Raw genomic sequence first — 14,238 nt, 5'->3', positions numbered from 1 at the left:
GTTCTTTCTTTACTACCAACCGAACAACCCGACAAATTAAAAAAAAAACGGGCGCGCTTAGCGGGCTGTATAAATATTCGAATTTCTTATATGAAACTACATAGTATTACTACATTTTTCCAAGTTTATATAAAAATTAAATGACTATGTTATGTTTGTCCAACTCCGAAAATTTGTTTATTAATAATAAAGTCAATTTTAACAATTAATTATCAATTTTTATAGTATGAAACAAAGTGAGTGACAAAAATAATTTCGAAAATATAATTATGAAATAAATTTGATATTTTATTATAAAAATAAACAAAAATATGTACAAATGTCCTAAAACTTTAGGAACTGAAACAATAACAATTTTTAAATATAATTTTTTCATAAACAATTTTTTAACAATTATACATAAACCTTTGTCTACAAAATATAAGAAATACTGTCTTTTACAATTATTAGCATCTAAAAACTTTTTTAAGAAACCTATAACGATTTTTGTCCGATGTTTCTTAAAAATCTATTCTATTTCCATAAATAAATAAAAAAGCCTGTCTAAGTGACATTACTGATTCATAAAATTCTTCATTTGGTTGTGAACTATAATTAAATAATACTGTGACTACTTCAGTTAAGCTTGATAAAATCGATTGACTTTCAGAATCTAAAAACTGAAAATCAGCACTCATTACAGTTTTTTTGTAAAGAAAACATTTCTTAATCCATTTTTTCAATTCGGCTTGATTTTCTCTAAATTTTGTAGTTAACAACTGCAATAAAAAAATGAAATAAATAGTTGAAAATAGTATAAACAAATATATAAAACTCGTTACTCACACAAATGGACTTCAAATTTCCATATGAAGGCCAATCATTCTCACAAGCTTTACACTTACAAAGAAATTTGTATTGGTAACAAAGATTTTTTCTTCTAGATAGAGATTCAGTAGCATAATCAAACCCATAATCGTCAAAAATCTAAAATAAAAATTGTAAATTATGAAAATAACTTTTATCCACAAACAAAATATATTAATTGTACTTGGGATCCTTGTTCTATTGGGTGAACAGCTAAAATCATTTGTTGAGGCTTGTTGCCATTCTCCATTACAGGAATCCTAGTAACATTTGGATTACAACTGTGATTAAAAAGACTGCAAAACAAATAAATTCCTGCACCAAGATTATGGTTTTGACCTCTACGGTCAATTTCACTGAACTACAAATATAAAATTTCTAAATTTCTAAAAACTAATAAATTTTAGCATATTCATTTTTACTTACTACATGATCATTCATTTGGAGAGTCATATAATGATGAGCTATTAGCTTAGCTACAAAAATCACTTTTGGATTGTCTGATATTTTTTTAATACTTTTGTCCGAATTTTCTCCAAAAAATAAAGTAGAAATGTATGTGTAATAAATAATAATGGCACTATTCAATGTAAGACTAATAAGCTCTGGCCACATTCTTTCACTTTTATGAGTTTCAAGGCAGTAAAGTGCTCTATAAATATCACTGTAATAAACACCATCTAACAAACACTTTTCTAGTGGATCTGAAATTAATTACTGTTATAAAGTTGACAATTAAATTAGTAAAACTTTTTCTCTCACCTTTAATATCATCAATACGGTTTAATTCTTCCTCAAGCTTTTCAATGCTGCCAGCTTCTCTGATGGCTATTAAAGCTAATCTTAAACTAAATGGTGCCAATTCATTCATTTTCATATTAACAAAATAGCCTTTAACAGAACATTCAACATCATGATATTGTTTCCATGCCTCCTCTCTACACAATTCAGAGCAATACATGGTATAAACACAATTAGGACAAGGAATACTGTCCCATGCTCTTGCAAAACAATGAGAGCAATGAGTATAAATGTGATCTAATTTCAGCTGCAAAGTATAAGGTCTCTCAATTGCTAAAACTTCTCCTACACTAATATTACGAGTTGCTACAATATGCTTTCCATAGTTCACATTATACTTTATATCCACAGCATCTGATGCACAGGGGATCTTATTGTTTTTTACAATATTTGGTAAAACCTGTCTTGTCATGTTACTTTGAGATTTTTGCATATTAAATTTTGTAGCAGATTGTATCTTTTTTGTAATTTCTTCTTTATTGTTGTCACTTAATTGTGCATTTTCCAACCATTTCCTGGCTTCTTGACACGCATTATCAGCTTCTGGTTTCCCTAACAACTTCAAACACTTTGCTTTTCTTCTTATTAAATTGGCTCTATAAGAATCAGGATAGCTTAATTGTAATGTTTTGTTGATGTCCCTTACACACTCTTCATATTTTTTCAAATGATATAAAATTGCTGATCTATTAGCATATGCTAAAGGTAATTCTTTAGAATTATTTTCTGCATAAGCTATACTTTTGGAATAAATTTTCCACGCATGCAAAAGTCCACTTACTGTGCCTTTTATTTCAAAAAATAACTTATCAGCTTTTTGACGTAGAGTGTTTGATCTAACAGTGCTTTTACATTCATACTTATAAGCATTTAAAGGAACTATTTCGTTCAATACTTCAATTGAAGTTTTAATTTGATGTTCAAAATCGCTTTGGTTAGAAAATTTTTTGCAATATTCCTCATATTTATTAGCTTGAATAAGCTTTGACTGAACAAACATTTTGCAAAATAAAGAGTTCTGAGGCTGTCTCGTGATCCATCCATTCTCTCTAGATGGTATCGGCCATCCGCAACCGGCAGGAAATTGGCTCATTAAATATATAAGCCCGTATAGCGGCTAGAACACTGAACGTATAAAGTAAGTGTTACCGGCTGTCGAGCTTTCCCTGATGAATTCAGCCAGTAACACCGGATCAAAAACGCCTTCTGTATTTATCAAATTCGTTTTTCTTAAGCCCCGGTTCCATAGGTACAAACGTATGGATGCGGACGGATACGGACGTAGTAACATCACTAAAAATATCTAGTTCGATTATTTAGTACCAACACTACCGGTAGTGAGTAAAAGTGACTGTTGTTTAAAACTGTAGCGTCGAACGTACACCCAACGTGGATTGAATCGCGACCCCCCCAGTTAGATTGGTATGAGAATTCCGTCGTTGCATTGAACGAAGAAACCGCGGGAAAATTCAAAAATGAAAATTCGTTTTAAGATACGATAAAAAGCTAAAACGTTACTAATTTGTTTTTAGGTTTAAAATTAATTGTTTGCCGAACAATGAATTTAGATGCATGATTATTTGATTTTAGGTTTTAATTATATAATTTAAGAACGAGCGTTATACTATGGCCGATCTGAAAACCACCGTTACGGACTGAAAGTAGCACTCATAGTCTCATACCAACCTAACTGGGGGGGTCGCGATTCAATCCACGTTGGGTGTACATACCACATTTAATGTTCAAATGTCAGGTCTACAATTTACTTTTCAAATTTTCATGAATATTGCTTATTGATGAGTATGCTAATGTAAAAAAAGTTTTTGGGATGATTAATACATATCATTTATATATATTTTCTTCTTCTTCTCATATATTCAAGTACTTCCATGAAATTAAGGCCTAATTCCACTAATTGTAGTTGAAAGTCTATCAATTCTCTATCATTTGCCATCTTATAGACTGCAATAATGTAAAGGTTAGATAGGCGTTACATTAAATGTGGTACATACATACAATATCTGGACGGAAATTCAGTAGAATGTTTATTCTTTTCTCGACTATGAAGTCTTAAGGCAAAAATATATTTTTTTAAATTGATTCGATGAAATATTATATTCATACATTTTAAATACATTTTTAATTAATGAAAATTTGTAATAAAGACATGTGTCTTCGTATTCGCTGTGAGCATGTAAAGAGAGGGGATAGCAGCACTGGCGTCAATTTTAACATGGGTTCTTATGGGAATTTCCCACTTTTACGCTGACGGCGGCCACGGAACTAATTTCTTCCCATAAGATTAAGAACATACTCGAGATGTTCAAATTAGCGTCTTATAAACACAATAATAGCAATAGAATACATTTAACAACTTTTCGCAAAATGTTAGTCTTTAAATCATATAAAACACGAATAAAGCGGTTATCCATGTTATTCTGTGTAATTTCAAATCTGCGCTCACGCAAAAATTATTGAGATATTTTATTATTATAATTGATCCTTAAAAATGCTACTGAGATGATTATTTAAACATTTCGAGGGTTTTTCAAACTAAAATATCCTTTTATGTATATTTGTCATGTCAGAATTAGTGTCATTTTCATTGTGTCAGATTCCTTCTGTAAACAGCCTAATATTGCGTTTACTATACGAGGACGGTAGAGGATGTGATATCGTAGGGATTTTATTATAGATACTAGACTTTTTGAACATTCCACTAGATGGTATAATCACTTGTCAGTTGTTTGTGTTAACGCAGTAGACCGCGGGAGTATATTAGTGTCCTGTGTACAAACACGTACTTATTTGTGTATATATAGGAAATATAACCTAAAACCAGTGGTCAATCTGACTATTAAATATAATTTTTACTTTTTACTTTTTTGTAATAAATTTGTAAAATGGGTAAAAAAAGAAGTGTTCAACATTCAGTTCCGGATCTTGTGAAGATTGAAGTTAAAGATGAAATCGGTAAATTGGATTTTCAATATAGCATTCTTTCAATTATTACTCTAATGTATTTTGTTTTTTAAAACATTCGAATGTTAAAAATATCACCATTCAATTTGTGAGTAGATAGCAACGTGCTCATGGCAAGAGACAGATTTAGAGGCGCTTTGAGGGAATTATTGCATCCCAGTGACGAAGGTTCGTCTGCAGACTCAGGTGATGACACTCCTTTGAATGATTATAGAATGACTCCAAAGAGAATGTAAATTAAATAAATGTAGATTATGTAATTCAATTATTTATTAGTCATTTTTTTATTTATTTGTAAAATTGATTTTTTAAGGGATTTATATCGCCCTAAGCAAATGCTGAGCCATTCTCGAAAATTAAAAAGACGCAGACAGATGCATATGGATTCTGCATTCCATCACACTTATGTTATGAAACTATTTGATAGAAGTGTTGATCTTGCTCAATTTGAAGAAGAAACGCCACTATACCCGATTTGTCGAGCATGGATGGCTAATCAACCTAGGAATCCTAATCTTGTACCAAAGTGTGTTCATTAAGCATTTAATGCATTCTAAAGATTAACTTTTTTTTAAATTAACGTAATATTATATTTGTACAGAGCTAGAAGTCCAAGTCCAGAAGTACCAACAGAATCCAACAATATTGAGAATTTATTTGATGCTAATGGGGATATAAGGGATATTTTTTCATTACCACCACCAGGACCTAGTGAAGAAGCATTTCCAAGAAATCGGATTCCATCACCAATACCAGTTGAAAAAGAAGAACTTAATCTAGATTATGTAAATATTAACAACTAATAAGACTTATTCTATGGTATTCAAAAGATGTTTAATTATTTATGTTTATCAATATAGGAAGGACAGACATTGAAATCACGAGAAGCATTAATGAAAGAACACAGAGAACACTGGAGTGTTGTTAGGAAGAAATGGCACCAACAAGCTCATAAAAATGAACAGCGTTTTAGTGATAGTGCCACAATTTTAGGGACAATATTCAAAAGGTAAAACAATCTAATTTTCTATAAGCTAATAAGCAAGTTTTTCACCTACACAGATTAATCCACGAATTTTTTTCAGGGCACAATCAGAATTTGACTAGCTTCATTACAACTTCGTTTGATATTTATATCAATATAGGTATATTGAGATAAAGTAAGATTTATGTAATGAAATCATAGATAAGTGGTCAAATGTTTTATCAATTCATATTTGTATTTTAATTAAATCTTAAATGATAATTTTAATCAAGAGTAAATAATTATACATTTTTGAGAATTATAAGCGTTTTATTTCAAATATTGACAAATTTAATAACTTACGTTATACTTTCAACAAATAGGATTCTTTTGTTTGCCTATTTTTGAGATCGGTATTATGACAGAGAATTCTTGTAACATCAAAAAACGATCACTGTAAATGTAACAAGATTTCATTGTCCATACATTCAAAATGAGTTCTATTACTTCATATAAAAGTTAGCTAAGAAATAAATAACGCAATTTAAATGATCCATTTTTTTTTATCACTAACTTGTCATTCTTACTTTCACTAACCACACAATATAGTTGTAAATTTTTATAACAAATATTCAGCATAATAATTACGCTTGACTCGATGCTCTCTACAGTGTATGAAAAAATTTAATTACTTCTTCTGAAGCACGCTGCTGGAAGATTTATCAGTGTTGTTGCCAGTAGTACTGCGCATGGGCAGTTTTTTTCTTTAAAATCTTAAATGTCTATGACTGAATTAATTATTAAAGTTCACTTATCAGTGAGTGAAAGCTCTAAAACTTGTCTGAACGTCTCTTCTTCAAGAAGCCGACGTTCTTCCTCTTCTGCTTGCTGTTGCTTAGAAAGTCTTAATGCAAGTCTTAGTTGTTCTGCAGCACTCTCCAACGATTCACGGCCTTCTTCGTCGTCTTCTGCATTATTTGTTTCAGTCTCCCTGCTGCTACCACCGACAGTTTCTTGGTAAAGGGCTAAGCTTTCTTGAATGGCTCTAATTACAAATAAATTTGCGATTATCCTTCATTGTAATAATAATCGGTTGCAAGTAGTTGCTCGTATCAAGCGCTCAAAAATGTTTAAAAATTTGAGATACATTTTAAACATACAATAATCATGTTTGCCATGAAAAGCTTTGTAGAATAGTATACACTATATTAAAGTTCGATTAAAGCTTTACCTAAGTATTCAAAAAATGTATTTTACATAACATATTGTGCATTCATGTAACCTACCTGTCTGTAATTTTTTAATTTAACAGGACAGAAAACATGCAAATTGAGTAATTAAAACAGTGATTTTAACACCATAATATACATTTAAAGAAAATAAATGTCTGAACGTACCTTTGGAATAACTTTTCTTCTGTGTCAGTCATATTTGAGGAAGATCGACGAGATGGTTTTTGTGCGTTTAAAGCCTCCCATATATCAACCTGAATGTCAAAACAAATTATTGAGTATTACAATGCATAATCATTTGAGATCAGGTGTAATGATCTTAACATCTAACCTCATCATCGCAAACTTCTCGTTCGCCACCAGTATCAAGAAGACTTTGTTGAATCGCTATCTGCAATAAATCGTCTTCCTCATCAACACTAAATTGTGCGCGAACTTCAGGTCCTAATTTGACGTATCCTGCTGGGGCTTCAAAACACACGTCATCTAATAAACAAGTCAGTCGGTTCGCTTCTTCTAAGCGCCCGACATGCGGCACTTCTTGGTCTAATCCAAATATGTTTCCAAATGTTATTCGGGCATTTAAAATATGAAATAGAGGAATTTCTACAAGATAAAAAATGTACATGTAATTATAGACATTTAATGATTGAAGGAATAATAAAGCAAAACATAATTTTATTTTTTTTAAATACCAATTTTTACAGGAAATCCGGATGGTAATTGCATTTGTATAAAATCTTTCAATTTTGCAAAGTGTGAACTAGTTGTGGCCATTAAATCAACTATTGGCATTATTTGTTCTTGCAAACTAAGGGGATAGTCTTCACTAAGCCAGAGAGTGGCCTAAAGACAATAAATCTTTTTATGAGTACAAAAAAGATTCAAAATAATTTTGCTATAACAATTAAGAAAAAAAATACCTTGAATTTTTGCACTTTTGCATTGATTTCTTTTGGCCTACCAATATCTCTATTTTGTAAATCTACTTCAGGATCAAAATACTCCTCAGGTGTTATATTACATGGATTAGTTGGCTGGACTATAGATAATTCTTCCTGAAATGTTACCTTTCGATTAAACAACCATATATAGTCAATATAAAAACAAAAATATGTTTCAAAGTAAATAATAAATGTACTTTTTGAGTGTGAAAGACCAATGTAAAAAAGAAATATAATTACACTTGTTGCAGTGATTCCTTCTTGTTGCGAGGACTCAGCAATTCCAAGGAAAGAATGTAAAGGCGTTCTTTTTTCAAGTTGCTTTGCTCTAATTTTATCGGTTTCCGAGAGATGTTCTAAACGCGTTTTTGTTATTAATTCTACATTGCTAGCACTAAATACTTTACACTCATGTCCATTTACAACTTCACTTTTATCGGAACGCCATCCCCATAAACCTGCTTTATTCCTAAAAATAGAATATCAAGTATACATTATTAAATTAACCTCTTTAATTGTATATAGTCTTGTGTTATGATTGTGTATTTTCACCTTTCAAAACTAATCTTTTCTGTATCTATGTACGTTGTTACAATAGGATTGGTTAATCTTGCCATCACACCTTCTTCTGATGGTTCCATCAATTGTATGTTATCATCACCAATCAATTTCATATGTTCTACATAGACTTTTCTAGTTTCATGGTCAATTTCCATCATTGTAGCACCATCATCTGTAAAAATAATAATTATGTATAATTGATAAAAATAATAATAAACAATAAATTTAGACATTAAAAATAAAATTCATCATTTCATCTACAAAAGATATGTTCTAAAGCTTTGTTGTAGCTCTAAATAACATATAAGCATCAATGATTACCTAACGGTAAGAGTAAGTCTCTACATATAAGAAAAATACATATACTGTACAAGTTACAAAGATTCACCTGAATGAAACTTTTGAAGGCTGAACACATAACTGCGTTCACACCTAATAACGATGGGTGCTTGTTGGTCTAACAATTAAATAAATTGAATAGGCTCAAAATAAAAGTTCTAGATTAATTTTTCTTAATTTAAATTAATTAAACTCAAATAAAAAGAAACAAATGTGATTCATTTTGTGTTGTAAATATTTTGAAATAATACCAATACAATAGATATAATAAGATGCACATCAATATCAAGATAAATAACAATAAAACTCACTTTGCCCTTTGAACACATAACTACGATTTCCTTGTTGCCAGTTAGCGCGATCGAAACCTAGGAGAGTTGTGTCTATTCGCACATTACTGCCTTGTTTATATACTTTGTAAGTATCACTAGGACACGTTCGAGAAGCCAATGGTACTAAAAGTAAATAAACTTTTGAATTTTTAGTTTTTTATCATTGAAGACATTTCAATTTGAAAACTAACCCCAACTAGTAAACTCCCATTTCATCTCAACGTAAAAATCTGGAGCCTGAAAAAGTAAATGTTAATCTATATTTCGTATCACTAATAATTGTAAATTAAAATGTAACTGCTGAAAAACATACTTGTTTAAGTTTGTGAAGTAATTCAGGTATGCCAGCTACGCGACTGCAGTACCTCTGATAATCTCTTCTGGCAAGAACCATTTGTACAAGCTCTGGATTTCCAGTTCCAACAGCTTCTTGTACAACTGTTTGAAAAATAATTTATGCCAAAAAATTAAGTCATTAAATTCTTCTTTTATTTAAATTAATTTGGTTAAATTTACCACTCCATCCTTGCTTATTTTCCGTGTTAATATTAGCATCGTGTTGCAGTAAAACCCTAGATGCTTCAATATGCCCTAAAGTAACAGCTAACATCAAAGGTGTTCTGCCTCGATTGTCATGCAGCTCAATATCATGCTATAAAGATAAATAAAATTGAATTAAATTATCAAGACCTTGAAAATATCAGATTAAGCAAATGATTAGAGACAGACAAACAAAATGAATAAAATATATATATATATAAAGCATAATATCAAGAGGAAATGCACTTGCAAAGTTTCTTTCATCTGTGAGGCTTCATAACACTATTGTCTAATAGCTTAATCCTCAGATTTACTTTTGAAAAAAAAATGATCAATTCATTTTTTTAAAATACCAACAATTATGAATTTTCAGATGAAAATGTGTGTATATATTTCTTGAGGTGAAATAAATTCCCAAATGGTGAATCATCAGTTGAATGATAAACAATACAATTACTTTAACCCGCAAGTTTAAAGGACACTTTTTGCGTCAAAACATGTAAAATGATTAAAGAATAACTCATCAGTCATCCCCTATTCTAAACACAGCTTCTACGGTAGCCACGTACGTATTCTCCATAAAATAATTAACCTCATAGTAACAAATAGTAATTGGCGAAAAAGACCCACCTGCTTGGCAGCAAGTTCCTTATCAAGTTGTGCATGTTCGTTATTCCAGACGAGCCAGTGCAACGGATATTTGCTCTTGATCTCGTCTACCGTCACCATCGCGCTTTCACTCTGTTTCTTTTTCGCTTCTCACACTCTCAGCCCCTACCGCGTAGGCGTGTGCAGCACTTCACGAAAAAGCTGTTCACAAAATAATTTTGATAGTTGTCCGAACGATGCATGACACGCACCGCACCACTCCTTATCTAGCGATAAGGATGAAACAATACATGATAACACTTAACTCTGGACTTGCTCCGTTTTGTTGTTACTGAAATATAAAGACTCGCGAAACTAGGTGCAAACGACTGACACACAACACAACACACAACGGCGACAGCTCGCCGTACGGTTTCTCTTGCTCTACTCGCACACTGCACTATCTCGCCGTTCTCTTATATAGCCACGTTGTCTATTTGCTATCTCGCTCTTTCACACACGATGCATATATTATTTATATCCCTCTTTCACGCTTGAGCCTCGCCGCTGTAATGACATTTGTTAGACACGCTGGTCAGATTAGATTGTATTACGTGCACTTGCAACTATTGTTAGCTACATTATGTATGTAAATATATAACTGAATATAATTTCGATTTTTTTTTGCTCTTATTTTTTATTTCAATTTTAAAAATATTATTTCTTTCTCTATAGCTGTTTTGTTCAATTAGTAATTAATATACCTATAATATCTTAATGCGCGTTGTATAATATCTCAACATGTAGATCAGCAGCAGCGCCGATAAATTCATATTAAGGCATAGATTGAATTATAACAAAAAGGAGATAACATGTATCTATGTAGATACATAAAAGTATAAGAATTGAGCGTTTTTGTGTCAAAGTAATTAGAAATTTATTTAATAAGCTAATCTACTATTAGTTTTTCAATTGATTTTATTAAAGATGAATATTTTTAATGCAATAAAAAGCTACTATATTTATGTATAATTTATAGTTTAGCTCTGAATTCAAAAGCATTTATATAAATTTGAATAATTAAATTGCCAATTATTTAATTTGCATTCATAACATTGTATCTTACAATTTTTTTAGCAACATTTATAGAATCACTTTTACAATAAAATTCACGAAAAAATATTAATTATGATTTTCAAATTGTGTGTCGCTAACTTCAAAATAATAAAATTTAACTCGTTTTTTGCCAGATTATTATGGCAATAGTATTAGCGGCACTTCAGGCAGTTTCTTGAAAGTTGGTTGGACCTGGATTTTAGTACCGGGTTGACTGGTGGGAGTTTGGTTGAAATAACGAAAAGTACGTGTGTGCAAGAATGTCTCTCGTATGTGCAAGTAAGTTTTACTTATAATTAATGTATAATAAATTCGTATCACCTATGAACCTGCTACGAAAATATGATCATGCAGTCGGCTTCGAGAATGCTTAAAAAGTGTTGACTGGCATTGACTAACCTCTAAATTCGGCTATTTACAAGTACTTAATCTTACATAATAAACGCTTGTTTTAGTTTCAAACGAATTACCGGAGCATCCAGTTATTTCTCCTGTATCTGGAGCTGTCTTTGAAAGACGTCTGGTGGAAAAATACATAGTTGAAACTGGACAAGATCCTGTAAATGGACAGGAATTGACTATTGAACAGCTTATTGATATAAAGAGTAAGCCTTGTTTATCTGTGATGTGCTTTGACGTTTGTAACATCATTAATAATTTTTATACTATAGCTGCTCCTGTCAATAGACCAAAAGCACCAAGTGTAACTTCCATACCTGCAGTTTTGAAAATTTTGCAAGATGAGTGGGATGCAGTTATGTTACATTCTTTTACTTTGAGACAGCAATTACAAACGGCAAGACAAGAGCTTTCTCACGTTCTATATCAATTTGATTCAGCATGCAGAGTTATAGGACGCTTAACCAAAGAGGTAACAGCTGCTAGAGAGGCCTTAGCTACATTGAAGCCGCAAGCTGGTATTGCACAAGCTGCTACTCCACAACCTGTAAGTATTGAGACTTTTAAGTTTATTTTGATTTTATAAATATAAAAAAATTATATCTATAACTTTTAACATTGACTTTTTTTAATAGGCTATTGCAGCAGAAGCTGGAGGGGTAGCATTACAGCCAAGTGATGTGTGTGGTATTACAGATGACGTAATTCAAAAACTCCAAGATAAAGCGACAGTACTCACACAGGAACGCAAGAGAAGAGGACGTTCTGTACCAGAAGATCTTATAACTCAAGATAATATTCGTGCATTCCAAACATTTGCATCTCATCATGTATGTATAGAAACTTTTCAGAAGGGGTGTAAAAGTTCTTACTTCAGTTCACATTGATCATGATTTTCTTTTGTTTCCAGGGTCTTCACTCTGCAAGTGTACCTGGAATATTAGCTATTGACATTCATGCAGCTGATACAAGTAAAATATTAACAGGTGGAGCAGATAAAACTGCAACAGTATTCAACAAAGATAATGAACAAGTTATTGCTTCTCTAAAAGGACACACCAAGAAGGTAAAACCAATAAATGATTGCATATATCTCTTGATTATGATTGTTTGAACTACATTAAATATATTTACTTTCAAAGGTTACAAAAGTGGTATATCATCCAGAAGAGGATGTTGTTATGACAGCATCACCTGACACAACTATTCGAGTATGGAATGTTAGCACATGTCAAACTACACTTTTATTGAAAGCACACGATGCATCAGTTACTGGTCTTTCATTACACCCTACTGGTGACTATTTATTAAGTTCATCTTTGGATCAGTATTGGGCTTTCTCTGACATTCGAACAGGCAGATTATTGACAAAAGTAAATATGTAGATTAAATTGGAAAAAAATATATAATGATAATGTAAAAAAAAATATTTAAACATTGATTTTTTATATAGGTTGGAGGTCAAGGTAATCAACCACTCACTGCTGCTCAGTTTCATCCTGATGGTTTGATCTTTGGAACTGGTACAGAAGACTCACAAATAAAAATTTGGGATTTGAAAGAGCAATCTAATGTTGCCAATTTCCCAGGACACTCTGGTCCCATAAGTGCAATAAGTTTCTCAGAAAATGGTTATTACCTAGCAACAGCAGCTGAGGATTCATGTGTAAAACTATGGGATTTGAGAAAATTGAAGAATTTCAAAACATTACAATTAGAAGACAATTACGAGGTCAAAGATTTGTGCTTTGATCAGAGTGGTACCTACTTGGCTGTTGCTGGTAGTGACGTCAGGTAATGAAAATTCAATACATAAATTCAGTAAAAGCTTCTATAATTGAAATATCTTTATTTACATAATTATTTTACTCTTCAGGATTTATTTATGCAAACTATGGAGTGAACTCAAAGTATTAAATGACCACACAGCTTTAGCTACAGGTGTCAGGTTTGGCAAAAATGCTCACTATATAGCTTCCACAAGCATGGATCGAACTTTGAAGTTGTATGGATCTCTTTAAAATAATGTAACTGTATTGTAAAATTTATTTTAATCAAATGAGCATAAGAAAAGTTATGAATGTAACAATTGGTTAGAGTATATAATTTTCTACAGCCTATTATAGTATGCGTGTGTTATGAATTTTATAAAAAATGTATGTAATTCCTTCTTGAATCAATTTAACATACATACTTGTGTACAAAAAAACAATAAACATGTAAAAGTTTATAAAATTAACAGTCATTTTTCTATATTCACTTGTAATACTTATACTTATAAAATATGCTTTTTCATAAAAATTAATTTTTATTAACTGTATGCTTGCAAGTATGTTTAGCTGCTGTATTATATACATATGACTACAACTCCTTTCTCTTCAGTACATTTATTTTTAAATAACTTGCAAATTATATTCATATCTTATCTTGTTTTTAAATTTGAAAATAGGGAAATGTCCTTAATTCTTATTAAATGATTGCGGAAACATTATAGCTTATCTAGGTGTGATAAGATGAGATAAAAAAATTAAAGATATGCCATCGAAAATATATACTATTAAAAATAAAAACGAAATCAGAACTTAAATTTTGTG

The 14,238-nt window shown here is 31.2% G+C and overlaps 4 protein-coding genes across 6 annotated transcripts; 2 read left to right on the top strand and 2 right to left on the bottom strand.

Annotated features, from left to right (window-relative positions):
• Window positions 1–421: 421 nt before the first annotated feature.
• LOC131673461 (SET and MYND domain-containing protein 4-like) lies at window positions 422–2,911 on the bottom strand. Of its 2 annotated transcripts, XM_058951473.1 has the most exons (5): window positions 1,609–2,911; window positions 1,273–1,550; window positions 1,031–1,207; window positions 826–966; window positions 422–758 (listed from the first exon to the last, which is right to left on the bottom strand). In XM_058951473.1, exons 1-5 carry the CDS (start codon window positions 2,738–2,740, stop codon window positions 501–503), a joined length of 1,986 nt encoding a protein of 661 aa, XP_058807456.1. In that variant the 5' UTR covers window positions 2,741–2,911; the 3' UTR covers window positions 422–500. The 2 variants fall into 2 exon arrangements, with proteins under 2 accessions (XP_058807456.1, XP_058807457.1); XM_058951474.1 differs by having other exon boundaries at window positions 623–758; window positions 826–1,106.
• Window positions 2,912–4,419: 1,508 nt separating this feature from the next.
• On the top strand, window positions 4,420–5,882 carry LOC131673439 (protein lin-37 homolog). The gene is made up of 6 exons (XM_058951442.1): window positions 4,420–4,620; window positions 4,726–4,861; window positions 4,943–5,155; window positions 5,231–5,414; window positions 5,490–5,638; window positions 5,715–5,882. Exons 1-6 carry the CDS (start codon window positions 4,551–4,553, stop codon window positions 5,734–5,736), a joined length of 774 nt encoding a protein of 257 aa, XP_058807425.1. The 5' UTR covers window positions 4,420–4,550; the 3' UTR covers window positions 5,737–5,882.
• Window positions 5,883–5,910: 28 nt separating this feature from the next.
• LOC131673437 (ankyrin repeat domain-containing protein 13D) lies at window positions 5,911–10,629 on the bottom strand. Of its 2 annotated transcripts, XM_058951440.1 has the most exons (13): window positions 10,172–10,629; window positions 9,518–9,653; window positions 9,315–9,439; window positions 9,193–9,238; window positions 8,981–9,124; window positions 8,719–8,787; window positions 8,322–8,502; window positions 8,010–8,238; window positions 7,749–7,883; window positions 7,521–7,671; window positions 7,157–7,431; window positions 6,991–7,079; window positions 5,911–6,638 (listed from the first exon to the last, which is right to left on the bottom strand). In XM_058951440.1, the coding sequence occupies exons 1-13, from the start codon at window positions 10,268–10,270 to the stop codon at window positions 6,401–6,403; spliced, it is 1,917 nt and encodes a 638-aa protein (XP_058807423.1). In that variant the 5' UTR covers window positions 10,271–10,629; the 3' UTR covers window positions 5,911–6,400. The 2 variants fall into 2 exon arrangements, with proteins under 2 accessions (XP_058807423.1, XP_058807424.1); XM_058951441.1 differs by lacking the exon at window positions 8,719–8,787 and having other exon boundaries at window positions 5,914–6,638; window positions 10,172–10,627.
• Window positions 10,630–11,429: 800 nt separating this feature from the next.
• Window positions 11,430–13,879, top strand: LOC131673460 (pre-mRNA-processing factor 19). Its single transcript, XM_058951472.1, has 8 exons — window positions 11,430–11,524; window positions 11,701–11,850; window positions 11,917–12,191; window positions 12,280–12,474; window positions 12,555–12,710; window positions 12,787–13,017; window positions 13,098–13,438; window positions 13,521–13,879. Exons 1-8 carry the CDS (start codon window positions 11,506–11,508, stop codon window positions 13,663–13,665), a joined length of 1,512 nt encoding a protein of 503 aa, XP_058807455.1. The 5' UTR covers window positions 11,430–11,505; the 3' UTR covers window positions 13,666–13,879.
• The last annotated feature ends 359 nt before the right edge of the window (window positions 13,880–14,238 follow it).

Source organism: Phymastichus coffea, unplaced genomic scaffold (assembly GCF_024137745.1).
Source record: "Phymastichus coffea isolate CEN01 unplaced genomic scaffold, Cenicafe_Pcof_1.1 PCOF00178, whole genome shotgun sequence".
NCBI lineage: Eukaryota > Metazoa > Arthropoda > Insecta > Hymenoptera > Eulophidae > Phymastichus > Phymastichus coffea.
Note: the sequence above shows the minus strand (reverse complement) of the source record. Positions and strands in the feature narration are given on the sequence as shown.

Bases quoted from the DNA above. Each gene is read 5' to 3' on its own strand.
- LOC131673437 (XM_058951440.1), bottom strand. From the start codon at position 10,270: ATGGTGACGGTAGACGAGATCAAGAGCAAATATCCGTTGCACTGGCTC. The intron at 9,239-9,314 runs GTATGTTTTTCA...TTACTTTTTCAG, and splicing joins TACTTCACAAACTTAAACAA to GCTCCAGATTTTTACGTTGA. The intron at 9,125-9,192 runs GTTAGTTTTCAA...ATTTACTTTTAG, and splicing joins ATGGGAGTTTACTAGTTGGG to TACCATTGGCTTCTCGAACG.
- LOC131673461 (XM_058951473.1), bottom strand. From the start codon at position 2,740: ATGAGCCAATTTCCTGCCGGTTGCGGATGGCCGATACCATCTAGAGAG. The intron at 1,551-1,608 runs GTGAGAGAAAAA...AATTAATTTCAG, and splicing joins CCGTATTGATGATATTAAAG to ATCCACTAGAAAAGTGTTTG. The intron at 1,208-1,272 runs GTAAGTAAAAAT...TTATATTTGTAG, and splicing joins TCCAAATGAATGATCATGTA to TTCAGTGAAATTGACCGTAG.
- LOC131673460 (XM_058951472.1), top strand. The intron at 12,475-12,554 runs GTATGTATAGAA...TTTTGTTTCCAG, and splicing joins AAACATTTGCATCTCATCAT to GGTCTTCACTCTGCAAGTGT. The intron at 12,711-12,786 runs GTAAAACCAATA...TTACTTTCAAAG, and splicing joins TAAAAGGACACACCAAGAAG to GTTACAAAAGTGGTATATCA.
- LOC131673439 (XM_058951442.1), top strand. From the start codon at position 4,551: ATGGGTAAAAAAAGAAGTGTTCAACATTCAGTTCCGGATCTTGTGAAG. The intron at 5,156-5,230 runs GTGTGTTCATTA...ATATTTGTACAG, and splicing joins AATCCTAATCTTGTACCAAA to AGCTAGAAGTCCAAGTCCAG. The intron at 5,639-5,714 runs GTAAAACAATCT...AATTTTTTTCAG, and splicing joins TTAGGGACAATATTCAAAAG to GGCACAATCAGAATTTGACT.